The sequence below is a fragment of the Vanessa tameamea genome, chromosome 13 (genome assembly GCF_037043105.1).
Source record: "Vanessa tameamea isolate UH-Manoa-2023 chromosome 13, ilVanTame1 primary haplotype, whole genome shotgun sequence".
NCBI classification, from domain to species: Eukaryota; Metazoa; Arthropoda; class Insecta; order Lepidoptera; family Nymphalidae; genus Vanessa; species Vanessa tameamea.
In genome coordinates this window covers 9641186-9659406 of record NC_087321.1, presented here as the reverse complement: position 1 = coordinate 9659406, position 18221 = coordinate 9641186, and the positions used below count along the sequence as shown (strand labels likewise).

Below are 18221 nucleotides of genomic sequence, written 5' to 3'. Positions count from 1 at the left end.
AATCTATTTTATTCATTCATTCATTATGTAAATATATAAAATGTAATAAAATTAAGTTGTGAATAGTCCAATTGAGTTTCATATTTTATTATATATAGTTTAGAATACTAACAATTATTTTTAATTTACCTTATTATTAATTCTTAAGGTTTGTGTTGTTCTAGGTTAAGGATTGACAAGGAAATTGCTACTACTATATTTGTCTTCAAAGTTTAATTGAGTTTGTTATCTCAACCGTACCAATCAATCTCTAAATTAATAATTTTTGTTTTTTTTTTGTTTCATTTGCGATTTAAATTATTGTAATTTGTAACCAAAATAGTATTGATTATTAGTATTTTAAACGGATCAAAAGTTTCGTATCCATAAATATGAATACTTCGCCCGATCAAGCTACTCAAATTGTGGTATTGCTGCGAGAAGCCTTGGATCAACGAACGATTGCTAGAAATTTAAATTTACGGTTTCTAAAGTATACCGAAAGTTTGTCGAGTACAAAAGGAGAACCGATACCGGCAGAACTCGTACAATTTATTGTTTAACTTCGCTACGAAATAGTTTCCTCACGTCAGTAAACATCAAACAGCTACATGAAGTGCGTGAGGTAAACGTGCACGAACAATAAAAAAGAAGCTTAAGGAAGCGGCAATCACAACTTTTAAACCAACAAATGGTCCAAAGCTATCTGCAGCTCACGACAAGCTCGTTTAAGATTTGGAGGCGGTTCGTGTATGGTTGGTGGCATTTTGATGATTGGGCGAACAGCACTTATGTTCATCGACGTGGTCCGTCAAAACGGTAAAAGAGGACAAGATGTGGTTTGACGGAACGACGCTAAATAATAAAGGTTTTAGAAACACACGTGGTACCTTACATGGCGAATAGGCGAAGATTTTACTGTAACACAAGATAATTCCCAAACCCACGCCGCTGCATAAGTTCGACCACATTGCGAAGTGGTTGATTACCATGAATTGGCCAGCACGCAGCCTGGATTCTAAATTCTAATCCCATTGAGCATGTTTGGGACAGTTAAAGAAAAGCTGTATATATACGAGAAGTCTAGTGCCCACAACAGTGGCAACCTTAAAAACAGCGATTTTACAAGATTAGAACAATATTCCGTTACTAGCTAATAACTCTAAATAAATCTATGCGGAAATTATCCTATTTTTTGGCTTTTGGTTTACCAGAAATTTAAGTTCCTCGTTTTAATGACTACTAAGAGTATTCAACGATAACTTTAATCTTGAATGCAATTAATAATTTCTAATATATTGGTTGTAGAAAAGAATAAGCTTTAAGTCGACTTTCCTTCCGATGTTTTATTTGCAAAACATATTCTAATATTGTTAAAATCAAACAAAATATGTATTTTTTTATTTATTTACAGTTTTCATACACAGTAATAGGACTTATATTCAGTAAACTAAACTAACATCCATTTTCTTAAATATAAAAACTGATTTTGTTATCTGTCACTGTTTAAAAATAAAAGGTAATTATTGTAAATCTATTGTTTAAGCAAAGTGGTCTTCTCTATCTGCGGCCAGTGTTGGAGCGGTGGCATCCTCCATTGCCGCAAAGTTCATAAAATGAGCCGGTCGATGCACTTCATGATAAAATTCACGTGGATTGCCGAGTTGGACTCCATATTTCATATTTGGATCGTGTCGAACACCTAAACGCAAAGAAAACATAATAATTTAAGTAAATGATAATTTAAATAATATTATGTTGAATATTTTAATCCAATAAAATTAAGGAAATGCTGCTACTTACCCATGAAATTGTAATTCCAACTGCCTTGTGATGGGACCATAAAGTATCCAAGGAAACGGTCTGAGAGTAACATTTGGACTCGCTCGTAATGGCTAGGCAGGTATCCTTTGGGGTTGTTCCCTCTGTCCGTATTCTTAGCGCCCCACTCGTATCCACTCGGCGTAAGTTTATATGCAGTTAGTGAACAGGACCCAGGAGTGAACGAACAAGTTATGATAATTGTTTTTTCGCCATCCCATGACGGGTTTTCTGCCATAACTTTAGCATGTGTTGTTATATCCTACAAAAAGATTTAATTTATTAAAAATTGAGGATCATTGTAACATTAAAATTTAGGAGCGATATTCTATATCGGAAGACATTTTGTTGTAGAACTTTAATTTTTATATCATGTCTTAAATACATATAAAAATCTTACCTGAGGCGACAGTTGCGGCAATTCGTTGGGCTGAGTGTGCATCCAACCGAGGGGTTGAAGATGTGCAAGCGCGGGGTGCTTCGGCAGTTGTCGCGGGAGATGCACCGCTTGATGCGTTCCCCACTGTGGTGGCAGCACCGCACAGTGCACTTCGCGCACTTGGGGATTGTCAGCTGGCGAAGTACCGTACAGGTAGCAAGCAATCTAGAAAAAAATATTTTATAATTAGATAAACATATTCTTCTGATATTATGAAGATTTAAAAGAGCATAAATATTAAGTATGTATAATGCAAGGCGCATTGTACCTGTGCTCGCAAATCTGAAATGGTGACGAACTTCTTGAGCAAATTCTTTGGTAGTATGTATGTGTAACCACTCTCCTTGATATCGTCGGAGCTGACGTAGATATGATTCGTACGCAGATGGAGATTAGTTGCGGAAATCGCTCGAACACGCCATTCAGTTTTCGAACTATATAAAAATAAAAACATATGTTCCTTTAATTATGTCATGAAATTTCAATTTCATATATAAATATTAGAGTCCTATTATAAATATATTGGAAACATTATTTTATGTCGCCATCACTCCTCAACCTTTAATATAGTTATTTATTATGAGGTCAGTGGTGAGACATTTGTGTAGCGATTAATAAAAGCGGCAAAACTTAACAGAGATACACAATTAAAAAATTGATCACACAATTGAATTACCTGAATGTCTGTGATTCATAGTTGCTTGTGGTTGAAGTGATGATTTCGTCACCATGTTTGTTGACGGTACGTGTGGTTGTGGCCGTAAGTTGACTCTGCTCTTTGCTCTGTTTCTCGATCTCAGCTATCTGTTGTCTCTGGGCTGATGGCGCCGAAATCTCCATTCCGAGTATTATATCTCGAATCTCAGACTGAGTTAGTGAAGCCACATTGACGCTGTTATAAAAAAACATAAAAAAAATTACAGTACTGCACAGTATTTATGAATTTTAAAATGAACTTTTATAATACCATTTATTTACACCCACTATTACATTTTCGTATATGTTTGAAGAATGTAACAAAACAAATATTAAATAAATATTTCGCTTTAATGAAATAAGTTAATTGCATTATAAAGTACTGCAAATATTTGTAACAAAATTGTTAGGGCCAACTCAAAACACTTATATATCTATAATGTACACCACACAAAAACGATTATTTTCAATAAATAGAACTTACTTGTTTTTCTTTCCGTAATCGGCTAGGATAAGATCCTTGAGCTGAACTTCCACCTTGATCCAGTCATCATCAGATAAAGTCGGCCAAATATGATGTTGTTCTGTTAGTGTTGTTTTGTCTGGCTTTAAGAGAACCTTAGTTCTTTCTGTGTTAACGTGCAGCGCACGCAATATTAATATCAATCTGCTGAAGGCCTAGGAAAAAAGTTCTAATTACTAAAAGTTAAGCAACATTCGTTTTACTAAACATAGATTATACTATGATCATGAACATTTAGGATCCAGATAATTTGATACACAAAAACATAAGAACTTTCTTAACATCTCTGATTGTGTAAAATAATTATTATATACAATAAAACAAAACAATTCAAGTAATTTAGAAGGTTTTGCCATAGGTTTTATAAAACCAAATTACACAATACTTACTGTGTAAGATGATATAGTCTTGAGCCAGTCATCATACAGGTTGAACAGTACCATCTGTGGTTCAGTCGCCTTTAGGATAAGATCTCCAAACTTCTCCACTTTGAGACAAGCTTGGAATGGCAATTGCAGTTCTGAGCCCTTAATCACGATGTTCGGGAAATCAAGCAAGTGCACCTAAAATAAATTATTGAGTAAATTAATTTTATACATTGAAATAATATATTAGAAAAAAAAAACATCTCTCTCTTCTAATTCAGGATACAAGTATGCATAGTAACTATAACAATCTGGTCTCATAGAAAATAAAAAATGGATGAATAATTACCTCAAGAGGATCCAACATTCCTTTTCTTGTAACAATAATTTGCTTAGGCTGCTCTTCTACTGGTAATGAACGAATCAAAGCAGCCACTTCCTCAGCGGTCTTCCATTTCGCGAGCTATATATAATAAAAAAATTTATTAACAATGAACAAATTCAAAACATTACTGAGTATAGAGATATTAAATTCAACCTTTCTGTAATATCAATTATCTAACTACAATCCAAAATAAAGGATGTTACATATAATATTTATATATTTCTCATTTTACCTGCCCAAGACGTTTTTGACCAGCCCACACACTGGTGTGAATGATCTTGAGGAAGAGTTGACCAGTGCGTGGATTGAAGATGAAGATTGCTCCATTAATGGGTTTCGTAGTCAAGTTACCCTCGAAAGTTTTGTGTATTGTGACACGGTATACATTAGTGTCATCTACGAACCTAAAAAAAAAATAACAAAGACATTTATAAGTTCTCATCTTTTGTTAAATGATGTCTTGATGATTAACATTAAGCCTAGATAGACTTGTTTGAATTTTTACATTAATTTTTAGTCTTTTATTATTACAGTTTAAAATATAAATACATACCAAATAATTTGATTGGAAAACAGTTCTCCATAGTTCTGACTGGAGAGGTATGGTTCTGTGGGTTCAGACGAATACAGCTGAAGTGCTTTGCGGATACGCTCACGCAGTACATATAACGCAGGATTGGCCTTCATTATTTTGGCCATTGCTTGCTGGATGAGCGGCTTGCAGCCAGGGAACCAATTACCATATGCACTATTTGTTAACAAAAAATATAGATGAAATATGGTTTATAGATTTATGTTAAGTAATATATAGCAAATATAGGCTTTCTTTGAATATAATTCTATCATCTATAAATAGTTCTTTTTCACATCACAAATTCTATATTAAAGCATCTTACCTGTGCAAATTGTAGGCGAGATCAATTGCAATCAGGAGACCGGTAGGTGATGGATAGATGGACATATTATCTGTGGTGTAGTCTAGGAACTTAGCTCGAGCATATCGCTCGACGTCGTGCGAGTCGTAATCTCCCCAACGAAGTTGTATATCCAACCAGTACTTCTGGGTTGTTGTATTGTCCATTGTGTCCCTAAAATAAAAAAATTAAATGTGAAACATTTTCAAAATTAGGTTAATTTGAATATATCCATAATTTAAAAAGAATTTTAATAATTTATTTAAAATATTAAGTGGTAAATGGGCTTCAACCTTTAATCACTATAATATACAATATGTAAAGATGTACATACTTTGTATCAGCAAGTAATGATGGACGAGATACATTCCACTTATAGGCCGAGAACAAAAGAATATCAGCACATGATGAGTTCATTTTGTAAGATTTTCGAGGATGAATTGTCTCTTTTTGCACTGTTTCTATCTCCAGAGCATCAAGTTCTTGATCAAACACCTGTGTTAAAAAAAAAATTGAATGTGATACTTGTGTTGCAAAATGTGATTATCCATACAATTATTTTTGTACTTGGCATTTTGAAGTATATCATTTAATATCTATCGAAAAATTTTATGAATATCCACAAGTCTGAACCTGAAGCCTGAAACTGAAAAAGGTTTGTAAATATTTTGATTACCTGACACAGGTCCATAACAATGGACTCGTGGACTTTCTGCCACAAGTGAGCTCTGAAGATTTGGATGAGAGAAATCTTCAATGTTGGGATCTTACCGTGCATGAATATACCTGTTAAATCCAGTTGTACCTACAAAAAAATTTTTAATTTGAAATTTAATTAAGTAATAAAATTTAAATTAAAAAAATCTTGTGATACATTATAATACTGTTTTTTTTTTCATGGAATATGTATTTTATTAAAATCGAGTAATCTACAACCAAATAACATTAATATCATAACCAATGAGTCATAATGTGTTATATTTCATTACAATCAATAAATGTTTTATTAGAGTTTATTTTTTGTCATCAGTTTAACAGAATTAAAATTATTTTACTGTACCTGGAAGCCCACATAAACATTGGCTCTGTTTATGGTGGGTGACCACCACAATGTAAAACGTCGATTAGGAATTTGATTCAAACCAGATCTCTGTGCATTAGTCAACTTCTTGTATTTCATTGACTCTTCGAAACCAGAAGCCTTCTCCCTAAAAAAAAACAATTGTCATCAATAAAAAAATCGATTATCAAATAAGCCTCTGAAAAAATACCACTTTATAGGTAACATCGCACTCTTACCAGAACAAACCCTCCCAGGTTGGGAAGTAGGTTCCCTTGAATAGTGTATGTTCCAGAATGCCTTCAACACCACCAAGTGCCTGGATCATATCTGTACGGTAATTGTTCAAGTTCCACAGTTTGCCATCGTGTCGTTGATGCGTCCACCAGAACGGATTCTGTTTGAGAACCTGTAATACATTTTTAATAGAAAATAAGTGATTGCAAACATAAACATTCATATAAAATAAGTAATGTCTTATCCTGCTCTAAATTTACGGTATCACAAAACAAGCAAAACATTATTACCTGATATTGTTTGAACTCTGTCCTAATGCGCCATCCTTTGTCGTAAGCTAGGGTGTGCCGGTCCTTTTGGAACAATGTATTGATTCTTGGAATACCGCGATCCCATGAGTCTTCTAAATCTTCCAATGTCAATCGTCTACAATAACATTTCAGCTATTATTAGTAAATAATAAATAAAAAAAAATAATTATAACGAATGAATGACAATTTGATCAGAAGCGTAGTCTCAGACGATAGATGCTGTAGTGCAATGCGATCAGCAAAGTCTACAGACATCAACCGCCCCCAGAGCACAGGGATTCTCTGGTTTCAGGACCCCTACGCGATTCATCACATCAAGTATGTTTATAAGAAAATAAACATTTAATGTGCTAACATACGTCTTTCATTTAAGTACATTTGTAATCTGCCTTTTGTCATCTGTTTGTTAATTTGCATTATTGCTATTATAACACAAATACATTAAAAAAATACTGATTTTTATAAGACAAACCTGTTTTGGGCATTAGCCTCTTGTCTCTTCAAAGCATACTCTGCCCATACTCTCTGTGAGTCAACGAATTCAGCCTCCCAAGGCTGGATGTAGCGATATAAGTTAGGAATAAGCTGGTCTTCATCATGTGACATTCCTGATCTAAAGTGAGTGATACCTACATCTGTTTGTTTTGACCAACGGAGATCAGACTGCAAAGAGAATATATTTCAAATCTGACATTTAATATTGGGCATTAAAAATACAACTAAAATTAACCTAACTGGTGAAAATGAGTTATAGTAATTAGTCTTTGCAATATATGAGAATTTTTTTAAATGTTTTAATTTTAAATTAATATGATATTATATAATAATCACATGAATAAATGTAAAAATAAATATTATAGTAATAATATGAAAAAGTTTAAATATTTATTGATACAAACGAACTTTTATAAATTAATTTAAAAGTTTCCACCTGTAATAATTATTTCTCACCTGTGGAATTAGAACATGCCCCATTGATAACATCCCAAGTCCGCCCAATTCTTTTGGAGTGTAAAACACAACAGGCGGGAAACGAGAGGGCATTTTCGAATTAAGACCGATTTTTATACGAGTCTGAATTTTATTCTCGCATTTTACGAGAAGATCTAATAGCTCCTGTGTGTTGACGACGGCTTCACGGAAGTATGTCATTAAACCTAGAAAAACACATTTGTTAAGTAACAATTTATTATTAAAAAGAAAATCAGCCCACTATTTTTGTTATAACAATATAATCAAACATAAGATTATATAGAATATAATTTTAGTATTGTAAATGTCATACATACAAACAGCCTAAAGTTAAAATAATAATCCAATAAACTCATCAAAATCTGTTTGTAGGTCATAGAAATATTTAAACAAAGGCTCACCAATTAGGGCAGTATTCCACTTATTAACGATCTTTGTGAATGTCGTGGAACCTGACGCCATCAAAATCTGTCGCACACGGTTATGGAACCTAGCGAGTGACTCGTCATCAACGCGCAGGTAACATTGAGCTGTACGCTCCTTAGTCACTTCATTCTGCAGATTCCATACACCATCACGGTGTGACAGCTCCTCGTGTTGACTACGGCACTATAGATATATTTATGTTAAAATATGGATACAATAACGAATTTTATAATACTGATTTTTTTATTTATTAATAAGAGTCATTATGGTACATTCATAAAAATATTTAACTAATTTTTTATGAAAAGTCTATCACTATTTAAATAAAATGATAAAAAGTTTTCCTTACATTTAAAAACAAAATATTTATGCAATTGTTATAAGGTTTTATTTTTATTTATAAATAATAATATCATAAACGGCGAGATTATCATGTCTAAAAGACATGTTTCCATAAAGGACTATTAAATTTTTTTTTTTTTCTTAAGATTTATTTTTGCATTAGTATTATTGGTATAAGCTAATTTTTAGCCTATTAATTATTTATAATTATAAGTAAACTCACTTTGGGCAATATTCTGCATTCAAATCCAGCCATGTTAAACAACAAGTTAGGATTGTCTTTAGAGTAGACTGATACAAAGCTGTTCTCCCACTGAATAGTAGTCACAGATCTTGGTAAGCGGTTCTTGATATCCCAGAAAACTGCACGACCCCTGATACATAGTTTTTGATTTTAGTTACACATTTAACTTAATATTACAGTTTAAGAAATATATATGTACATATTTGCTTTAATTTAATTTCCGTATGTAATTATCTATACTGAAACATTTGAATTAATTTGTTTTGGCTTATGTAGAATAATATGCTAACTATAGTTTAACTAGTAATATTTTACGACAATATCATGCATAATTATAAGTAATGTTAAATCTACTCTAATATCTAAGGCAAAAATAACATTTAAAATTTAGTTGCTTAAGTAGTTTAATCAATGTTTGTTAAAATTAGTAAAAGTACATACAAGTTAACATCATGCTTCATCAAACGCATCCTCGCATCTCGCGGCCAGCATTTCTTGTTGTTGTATCCGACAATGTTCTCATTATTTGGGTCAGGGTGCTCAGTGAGATACCGCTGGATAAGATCACGAGCCTCTTCTGCAGTAAATCTATAAATAGACCATATTATTTATTTATAGAAAATTTATGTACATCTTACTTACTAGCATTAGCCATGGCTTATAGTCGCTCGGGTATTATGAGTTTTATCACTGTTAACATTTTCTATAGACCTTATTCACTTATATGTATGTTTATTTTGGTAGTTAATTATTTTCCCAACATTAAATTTAATGACGAATATGACATATATCTTGTTGTTATTACCTGAAGAATATATGAATCCGATCTATGTATCTACAATAAAGGCGAATAGGATGAGCCCCTTCTGCTGCTCTGTCTTGGTACGAGAGGAAGTCATTGGGTAATTGTGGTGGACCTGCCATCTCACTAGCCCTCTGGAGACCCAGTACGAGCAAGTCAAGGACTAAGCCATAGTATTGAACTATGAATGATGCAAATTGGAGACCACGAATGATGCCATAAGAATTTGTGTGATTCATATCCTGCAAAATAAGAACATATTAATATCCTGCTTTTTTACTTGTTCTGTATAGTAAATTGTTCTGATTATTATCAGAAGCGTAATATCAGACGATGGATGCTGTAGTGCGATGCGATCGGCAAGGCCTACAGTCATCAACCGCCCCCGAGAGCACAGGGATTCTCTGGTTTCAGGACCCCTACGCGATTCATCACATAGAATAAAATATATATAAATGTGTTTATTGTTATCTAAGTATTTAATTATTTTAATATATCATATATTTTATTTCTTTACCATAGTAGTAAACACCATTATAAAATTATGAGTTATTTAGAAAAAAGGAAATATGTTAAGGGAAATACCTTGTAATTAATAACAACATTATTTTTAGCCGTCATGTAGTCAGCAATATTGTGATCCACGATCAAACGCAGGAGACGATTAAGTAGCGTCAAATCAATTTTCTCATACAACTTTTCAAAGCGGGATTCTAGCAGTACATTACACTCGCCTTCGCCGACTTCCCATACGTCTTGTAAGTTATTGATACCTGAACAAACATAAGGCTTAAATATTAACTTTAATTTGCTTTTTGTCATGTATTTTTTTATTTTAATAAAATAAGAAAATATTGAATCATATTAACAAAAAAATCAATTTAGTTCATGTTTCGTTTTGTGAAATTACATAGTGAAAGTTTGTTGATGGTCAATAAGAGATAGATTGATTAAAGTTGTATCTATTTATTAAATTTATGCTCACTGCTTCATTACTCTTTAGTTTTGCTGTGGATCTTCATTTTTCAAGGTAGATGTACAATCAACCAAAGTGAGGTTTGTAACAAGGGGATGGTACAACCATTGATCTCCTTTGCTACAACGCACACATTGGGCAATTGCATGTCTTCTTTTTTCAAGTATCTTCTTTTAAATTTGTTTACCGAATCTCAAAAGCAATTACTTTACCATGCAACATAATAAAATAAGGTTTTTTAACTACTTTTAAATATTTACTTTAACAACGAATATATTGTCTCTCAGACAATATATTATATCATACATACCCTGGCACCATTTGTATACGAGCAGCGGCGAGGGCTCGGTATCGGCCGGCTTCACCCAAGGCGGCAGTAAACGACGCTTATCCGCTTCGTACCATAAATACTGGTCAAGATACGCATCCGTTATCTTCTCCAGAGGCTCCACGTCGTAAACTGGCACCAGGTGCGAGTATAAGTCCATGAATTCTATACCAACCTAAAAGTTACATAAATAAATCTCGTATCCTTTCGCAATGATATTTTTAAATTAACTGTGTTTAATTTCATGTAATTATATTAAAATAAATATTCATATTACTTACTTCTCTAAAAGTTCTTTGTGTAAGCAAGTGACGTTTGATTCTGGAGAGAGCTTCGTGGGGGTTATCATAGGCTTGTTCTATAAGACCTAGCTCTTCTCTCTGACTCTGATTGAGTCTTGATTTGACACTATAGGCCTCCTTTAGCCGTTCCAAAGCAAGGATGAGCAGCTTTGTGTCATGCTTGTACGATAGCGGTGGGAAAGGAATGGGCGCGAAACGTCGAGACTCAAGCCAGTGGACAGTTGTTGTGTAGATTGCTACGGCTTCTTCAGGCGAGATATAGGGACCATCCTGTAGAAATTAAACAATTTTATTCACATAACGTTATTCGCATACAGGATAATCACCACGACTAAACAATGAGTTGCAACCAAACTAATTTAACCATTATTTTACTTTGACGAAAACTAGAAAATTTATCAAAAGGACCTTTTGACTCGAATATAACAATAATAAATATTTACCTTCAGGTAGTTGTGCTGCCTTTCTTGTTCTGCTTTGAGATACAGTCTTGTAAGACGACCCAGGTTCTTCTTACACACAGTCTTATCAACTGTAGCACCACGTCGGATACGTTCACGATTGTAGTGCGCAGTGTTAGTCCACCAATCGGCTTTCATCTTCACGTAACGAAGAATCATGTTTTCTATTGGTGTTGGAAGTCCTGGCACCTAAATATAAAAAAAGAAACTTATATCTATCACTAGAAAAATACAGACAAAATCATTGCAGAATTCTAGGGCATGATATGTAATTGCAGTAAGGTTTATCTATAACACTCTAATACAAATACTTAGTGCTTTTTGCATAATTTTTTTATGATTAATATATTTTTCATGTTTTTTTTTTAAATATTTATAAAGTATATACTATTTAAACTTTTACATATTTATACTCCATATTTCTAATTTTTAATAGATGTATAAAATTGTTAGATAAATAGGTTAAATTACAAATAGACTGTGTGATTAAATAAACCTTTTAGGTACAATAATAAAATTAACTTGCCTTCCATGGGATATTAGCTTTCCAGCACCTCCAGGCCTCTGACAAATGTTGCAAGATTGTTCTAGCTTTGTTTTGTTTGATACCTTCAGGCATCATATCAACGATATCGTGCATTACGGATGCACGCAGCTCCAAGTCGAAGTGGGATTCGACGCGCTGTTTAGTCACAGTCTTAGCAACACCTAGGATACAAATATATTTATTTCATTACTAATATTTTGAAAAATAATGTCAAATATGCGAAAATAAAGATGAATCTATGGACCTTTGGAATGTCGTCCCTCGAACTGCCTGGATAGCAAGTTTCCGAGCCAGCGCTCTAGAAGCGGCGTAATACCGCGCATGAAGAACAGCCATACGCGCCAACCTGGGGCCCAAAATCCACAACCAGGACCTTTTGATACAGGGCCCTACGAAGATTAAAATATATGTTATACAAAATTATTTAACTTTAACTTATTAAACATACTAAAGATTTAATTTATTTAAGTTTATGGGTATTTTCTTTTATCTTACCGAATGTATAATTTATATAGCATATTTTATTTATATTATACCATTTTATAATAATTTACCAAAAATATAAATGTAATATAGAAAATAATCCCTTACCGTATTAAATCTATAATAGACAAGATGCTTCAAATCTTTGCACATTCGTATTTGTCTCATCAATTTGTATTTATATCTGTACATGCCAGTTAATTGACCGACATGTGCGAATATGTATTGCAACCCGTCGGCCAGTTGGAAGGAGTCAACATTGTTAAGTCGGTATTGCACGTGGGAGTCCACTATTAATTTAGTGAGGCGAAGAATTTCACGACACAAATGGAATGCTAAAAAATTATAAAAAAATTAAAAATAAAATTACCTAACTACGTCATTAGTTAAAAGTATAAAATATATAGCATCAGCTCAAGTGGCATTTCATTAAATATGTATATATAGTACTAAATTGATAATATTTACCATTTCCGAATCGCGACTTCTTTCTCTCTTTAGTTGTGAGTGTTTTAACCGGCTTCAGATTGAAGTTATAGTCGAGATGTAAGTAATTAAGATTCTTTCGGTGAATAAGCAGATTCAGCATGTTATAGCCCTGTCTGCAAACTTGGAGACCAGCCTCTACCCAGTCAAGGGTCGTTGTTTGGAAAAACTTCGTCGATTTGAAGGAACGGAATAGATATCTAAGCAAAAAATACAATTAATATATGAAACAAATCTTCCGAAGATAGTACGTAAATATATTTTTGAGAAGATAAGTAAAACATCTGCTATATTTAAACAAATTATTTAAAAACTTGTAGTCTGCATCAATTAGTTCCAAAATCCTGTGTAAGTAGTAAGAACAAACAATTACAAAGAGCGAACCCGCCAGGGGTAGAGTAGTAGTTGATACTTTATTGATTCTATTGGCCTAAGAATTGTAATGAGAAGCTTTGAAATAAATGGAGAAGAAAATACTGGGAAGAAGAAAGAAAATAAGTATTAAAATCAATTATTTTAGGCTAATTTACGTTTAACTGTCATGCATTAAAAATAGTTGTACATTTACCTCTTTTTTTGAGGTTTCGGTGGTCGATGTTTGAGTGCATTTAGCACATAGTACTTCAGCAGTTTCTGATAAGACACGCGGACTTTTACGGGTTGGCCGGGAGGACAATGCTCTTTATACCAGGTCTTCACTAGTGGAACGTCGATAGCGCGACGACTTCGTCCTAATAAATAATACTGTATTATACAAGTCGTAAAACCAAGGTATCTTAATACAAATAAATGAATAATAAAGATCCATAAAAGGATTCAAATCAATAAATATTGTAGCTATAGAGCAATACTAAGTGATATTTACCTGATCTCATGTTAAAAGGTCTAGGAGCCCACAAAAGTGCAATGCCGTTTGCAGTATTGTCAGTGTACAACGCCGTCTCTTGTAAGAATGGGGAAACATCTTCTGGTAACAAGAAATCTTCTTCCTCAGGCACAGGATCTAAAGATTTTACTGTGTGCCGATGAGAGATTGGATTGATCAGAGGATCAAAGTAAAATGCTGGTAAATCTGGATCTTCAGTCTTAATGTATACAACATTTGGAGTATGATACCTGTTAGTCAGAATGATACAAATTATAGCCTCCATTGTTAATTTGAATCAATTTTTACTACAATAAACTTTGATGCTTACCAAGAGAGTTGTACAAAATGTGGCAGATTGTTATACAAATATGGAAATGCAATTCTGTATTCTGTTCTAATTGGCTGACGAATAATAATCTTGTTAATGTCATTAAACTCATTCCAATCTTCATCACCAGCTGAATTATCCTTTACAAGTGGCTCAAATTTTGGCCCACCAGGTATTGCCATATTTAAGGCTTTTGCAGTGAAGAAACTCTTAGAATCAAATAGGTAGAAATAATTATCATCAACCAAGTCAGTAAGTAGTTGATTAGCAAGTCGGTATAGAGTCGCCATTTGTGGTAATGACAAGTTCCATTTCCTGTATGTTGATCCATTCACATGTCTTGTACCTAACAGAGGTTTATGATCATAAAACCAATTAGCAACAGCTGCGTCTTCTTCGGGATCTAATTCAATCTGAATTGGTTCCAGGGGCTCAACATCCAAAATGTTATCAGCATAGTCTAAAGGAGGTTCTTCATCATCAAACGGCGGAAATCTCATGCGTTTGAAATGACGACGATCACGTTTTTCTCTACGCATCATGATCCACATTGTTCCCCACTGCGCTATATAAACTGGCTCAACAACCCATGGAATTTCATTGACGAATGTGATAGCACCAGTTATGTGGTACAGAACTTTCACATCTCTGATTTGTTCCCAGGGCATAGGCATATTTTCTAACAGTTTCATGACAGCATGTGGCATATATTTTAAAGCCCCGAGATACACCCGTTTGTCATGCCGATATTTGCGACTAGTCATATCGCCGTGATCCCGAATAATTTTACGTATGTGTTCAGGTGGCATGTCTTCTTTTTGGGCATCGACGAATCCAAATTTTCGTTTGTCCGCAAAACGCTTTGTTTGAAGTTGATGCCATTTTTGAGCTGTAGAAAATAAATATAATATACAAAATGTATAAATACATATATATGTAGTGTAATTTTAAAAGTACTTAGTACTAGAGTAGTATTCAATTACGTAAAAAAATGCCAAAAAGAATATCACTGCACATTCAAATGACTCCAAATATTAATAAACCCGAAAATCCAGCAGGTATTCTTCTTTTAAAATAAATTAATAATGCATATTCTTATCAATATAAATATTGTTATGAAATTTCACAAGGTGTTGCTCACTTTTATATTTCTCACATTTTTATACTTAGAAAATATTGAACCTGTAAATTATAGTTTGGTATATCTATGGGGTTTGTCAAATGCTTTGTTTGTTTGCAATAACAGCAATTTACACTAACACTTAAATGAAAACTTATATCTATTGCAAGTGTTAATTTACCCCACAGAAATTAATTTCAGTCATACAGCTTTAAATGGTGAAATTTTGGGCCATGGGGATACATAACAAGCAATTTAATTTAAATTACTATTAAGAAATATCCGATCAACATACTAAAATATGTTTTGGGATAGTGACAAACAATGACGTCTTTCTGATTGTAAGTGGTCACAACCACCTGTAGACATTGTAATAAATATATTTTACTTCCAACACCAGCAATTTGAGGCCAACCACCAGATCTAAGATATTATGTTCCTTTTGCTTATTCACTCACCATTAAACAGAGATAAAAAAATATAATATATTGACATAGAATAAAATATAGAGGATAGAGTGGGAAGTAACTTAGATAGCCTGCACAAACCACAAAACTAATATAAATAAAATATAACAGTAAATTTTCTACCCTTAGTTTAAATTGTACAACCTATACTCTATTTCAACCATAAGAGGAGAAAAATAAACAAAAATTGGACAGCAATTATATATCATTTGTCGATTGCTTGAATAATCTATAATAATCACTATGGATTCGCAAAAAAAAAGGGATTTTGAACATTAACAAAACTATTCAGATCTTACTTTTACTGCACATTAATCACATAAACAAAAAAATGCATATAAGATGTCATAAGATAATTTTCAAACATTGTATAGTTTTTTATATATTGATAATGAAGGGCATGTTTAAACTCTTGAGAAACATAAATGAATACTTACATTTATAATATTTAGGAATAAGAAAAGAGAACTCTTTAGACAAAGATATCTTCTGGTTATAGAAAATTAAATTAAGCCTAGGTTAGAGTACTTACTCTATGAATAAATATGCTGTGCATGGGGATGATTTGGGCAGGTGTAATATTATAGCCAAAACTTAACCTTAAATTGTTTTTCATTTAAAAAAAAACCATTACCCACATTTTCTGAGTGTAGTATTGGTACAGATGTTTATCTCATTGTAATCAATATTTCAAGTATGGAAACTTAAGTAAAATATGAGAGAAACCAGGCTCTTGTATCAAATTCATCTAACAGTAACCAAATTAAGAATGTAGGTTATTTTTTGTGGTACCTATAAGGATGGCATGTTATTTTTAAGAAAAAGTAATGATTCTTACTTAAAAAATTACGAACTGTTCTATTATATATAAATTAATTTAATAGTTTATTTAAGTTTTACGGTATATCTGTCAGTTGGTAAGTAAAAAAGAAGTTGATAATATAGATTAAACAATGAACAGTGCATGGTGTATATTTTATTGCAATGTTGAAGCCCAATCATGCCATTGTAACTATTAAAATGCAACAATGCATTTGCGTATTTAATGTGCCCCATATGATAAACGTCGAAAACCACAATCTTTCTAGGAGCAAAATAAGTTATTAAACCTTAATAAACATCGAATATTTTTTTGCACTATACATACAAAATAGTATGATGTACGCATTACTTTAGGTATCTGTAATTAAGTATTGTTATAACTGTTAGAAAACGTTAAAAATTACACAATCGTTAAGCTTTACCTTTTTCTTTGATCTTTTCCTCCGGAATGTGATGCGGTTTAGGAGGTTGAGCTGGGGGGACCGGTGGCGCAGCTGCAGCAGCGGCGGCGTGAGCCTGCAATGCTGCTTGCTGCGCCGCCGCTAACTGCTGCTGGGCCATCATGGTGGCCCAGGGGTTGGGCCCCAAAAGATAGGGCGGCAGCGACATCGCTGCGCCTTTTTTCTAAAAAATACACGTGGACGCTATACAAATTCACGAACTCAACACAACTATAAACAATATTTACCGGTAACCATTAGTCATAACAAATTTATCAAAGATTACTCACTTTTAACTTCCTATCGAAATGTTTAGTTCATCTATCCAAGTCACAAAAATACATTGATAAAAATTTAAATAGCATCTAACGCAATTAATATGAAAGCGAATATTTCAGCCGGCGGCCATTTGCTTTAGAATACGCCAAAGAGTATAAAAATTTCTTACTACGCATCAATGTTGCCAACGTTTTCCCGCACTTGTATGAACTAACTATGGAATTATGGATTAATATTTGTACCATAGATAAGACAGCCAAAGATTTTCCTCCAGAATAAGACAAAAATATTTGATGCTTATTTATATACAAGAATAGAATTATATAAGGATAGATTGTACGCTTGATTAGAAAATAAAAAAAACTGGAAATCAAACTTTGATCTAACTGATTTTTTTATTAGTAATATAATATATCCCCTTTTTCATTATTGTTTTTTAAACTGTTATTTATTGTAAAACAAAAATATCGGTAGTTCATCTGATAGTATCAGTATATCTATGGTATAATTTCTACTAAATTCAGGTATGTTTTTATTTTTTATATTTTTACATTTATATATATTTAACAAGTTTTTATTTTTTACAGAAAAAAAATCAGATTACACATATTTTTTTTAGTGCATACCTTTAATTGCATTGAATTTATAATTAATATTATATTACTTAAATATGTAATTACGTATATTTGGAATAAAAGGTATTTATTTAATGTTAACAATAACCAGCTCGGGCTTAATGAAGACAGCCAACTGCACGAGCGATATAGTGAATAAGTGTGTGTAAATAATAAAATACAG

General features: G+C 32.8%; 1 protein-coding gene across 1 annotated transcript; it reads right to left on the bottom strand.

Annotated features, from left to right (window-relative positions):
- Positions 1-1370: 1370 nt before the first annotated feature.
- LOC113403452 (pre-mRNA-processing-splicing factor 8) lies at positions 1371-17600 on the bottom strand. The gene is made up of 35 exons (XM_026644000.2): positions 17435-17600; positions 17127-17328; positions 14296-15184; positions 13965-14215; positions 13668-13830; positions 13082-13299; positions 12722-12948; positions 12375-12519; positions 12110-12291; positions 11566-11772; positions 11102-11392; positions 10803-10995; positions 10102-10289; positions 9520-9758; positions 9156-9302; positions 8694-8844; positions 8104-8311; positions 7682-7887; positions 7203-7393; positions 6710-6845; positions 6422-6591; positions 6183-6330; positions 5799-5927; positions 5457-5617; positions 5105-5296; positions 4762-4956; positions 4441-4612; positions 4173-4286; positions 3848-4021; positions 3420-3613; positions 2916-3131; positions 2508-2673; positions 2201-2404; positions 1783-2062; positions 1371-1681 (listed from the first exon to the last, which is right to left on the bottom strand). The coding sequence occupies exons 2-35, from the start codon at positions 17311-17313 to the stop codon at positions 1521-1523; spliced, it is 7095 nt and encodes a 2364-aa protein (XP_026499785.1). The 5' UTR covers positions 17314-17328; positions 17435-17600; the 3' UTR covers positions 1371-1520.
- Positions 17601-18221: the final 621 nt, after the last annotated feature.

Coding starts and splice junctions, on each gene's coding strand:
- LOC113403452 (XM_026644000.2), bottom strand. CDS start 17,313: ATGTCGCTGCCGCCCTATCTTTTGGGGCCCAACCCCTGGGCCACCATG. Junction 5,297..5,456: donor TCATTACTTGCTGATACAAA/GTATGTACATCT, acceptor TTTTTATTTTAG/GGACACAATGGACAATACAA. Junction 3,614..3,847: donor AGACTATATCATCTTACACA/GTAAGTATTGTG, acceptor CTTTTTTCCTAG/GCCTTCAGCAGATTGATATT.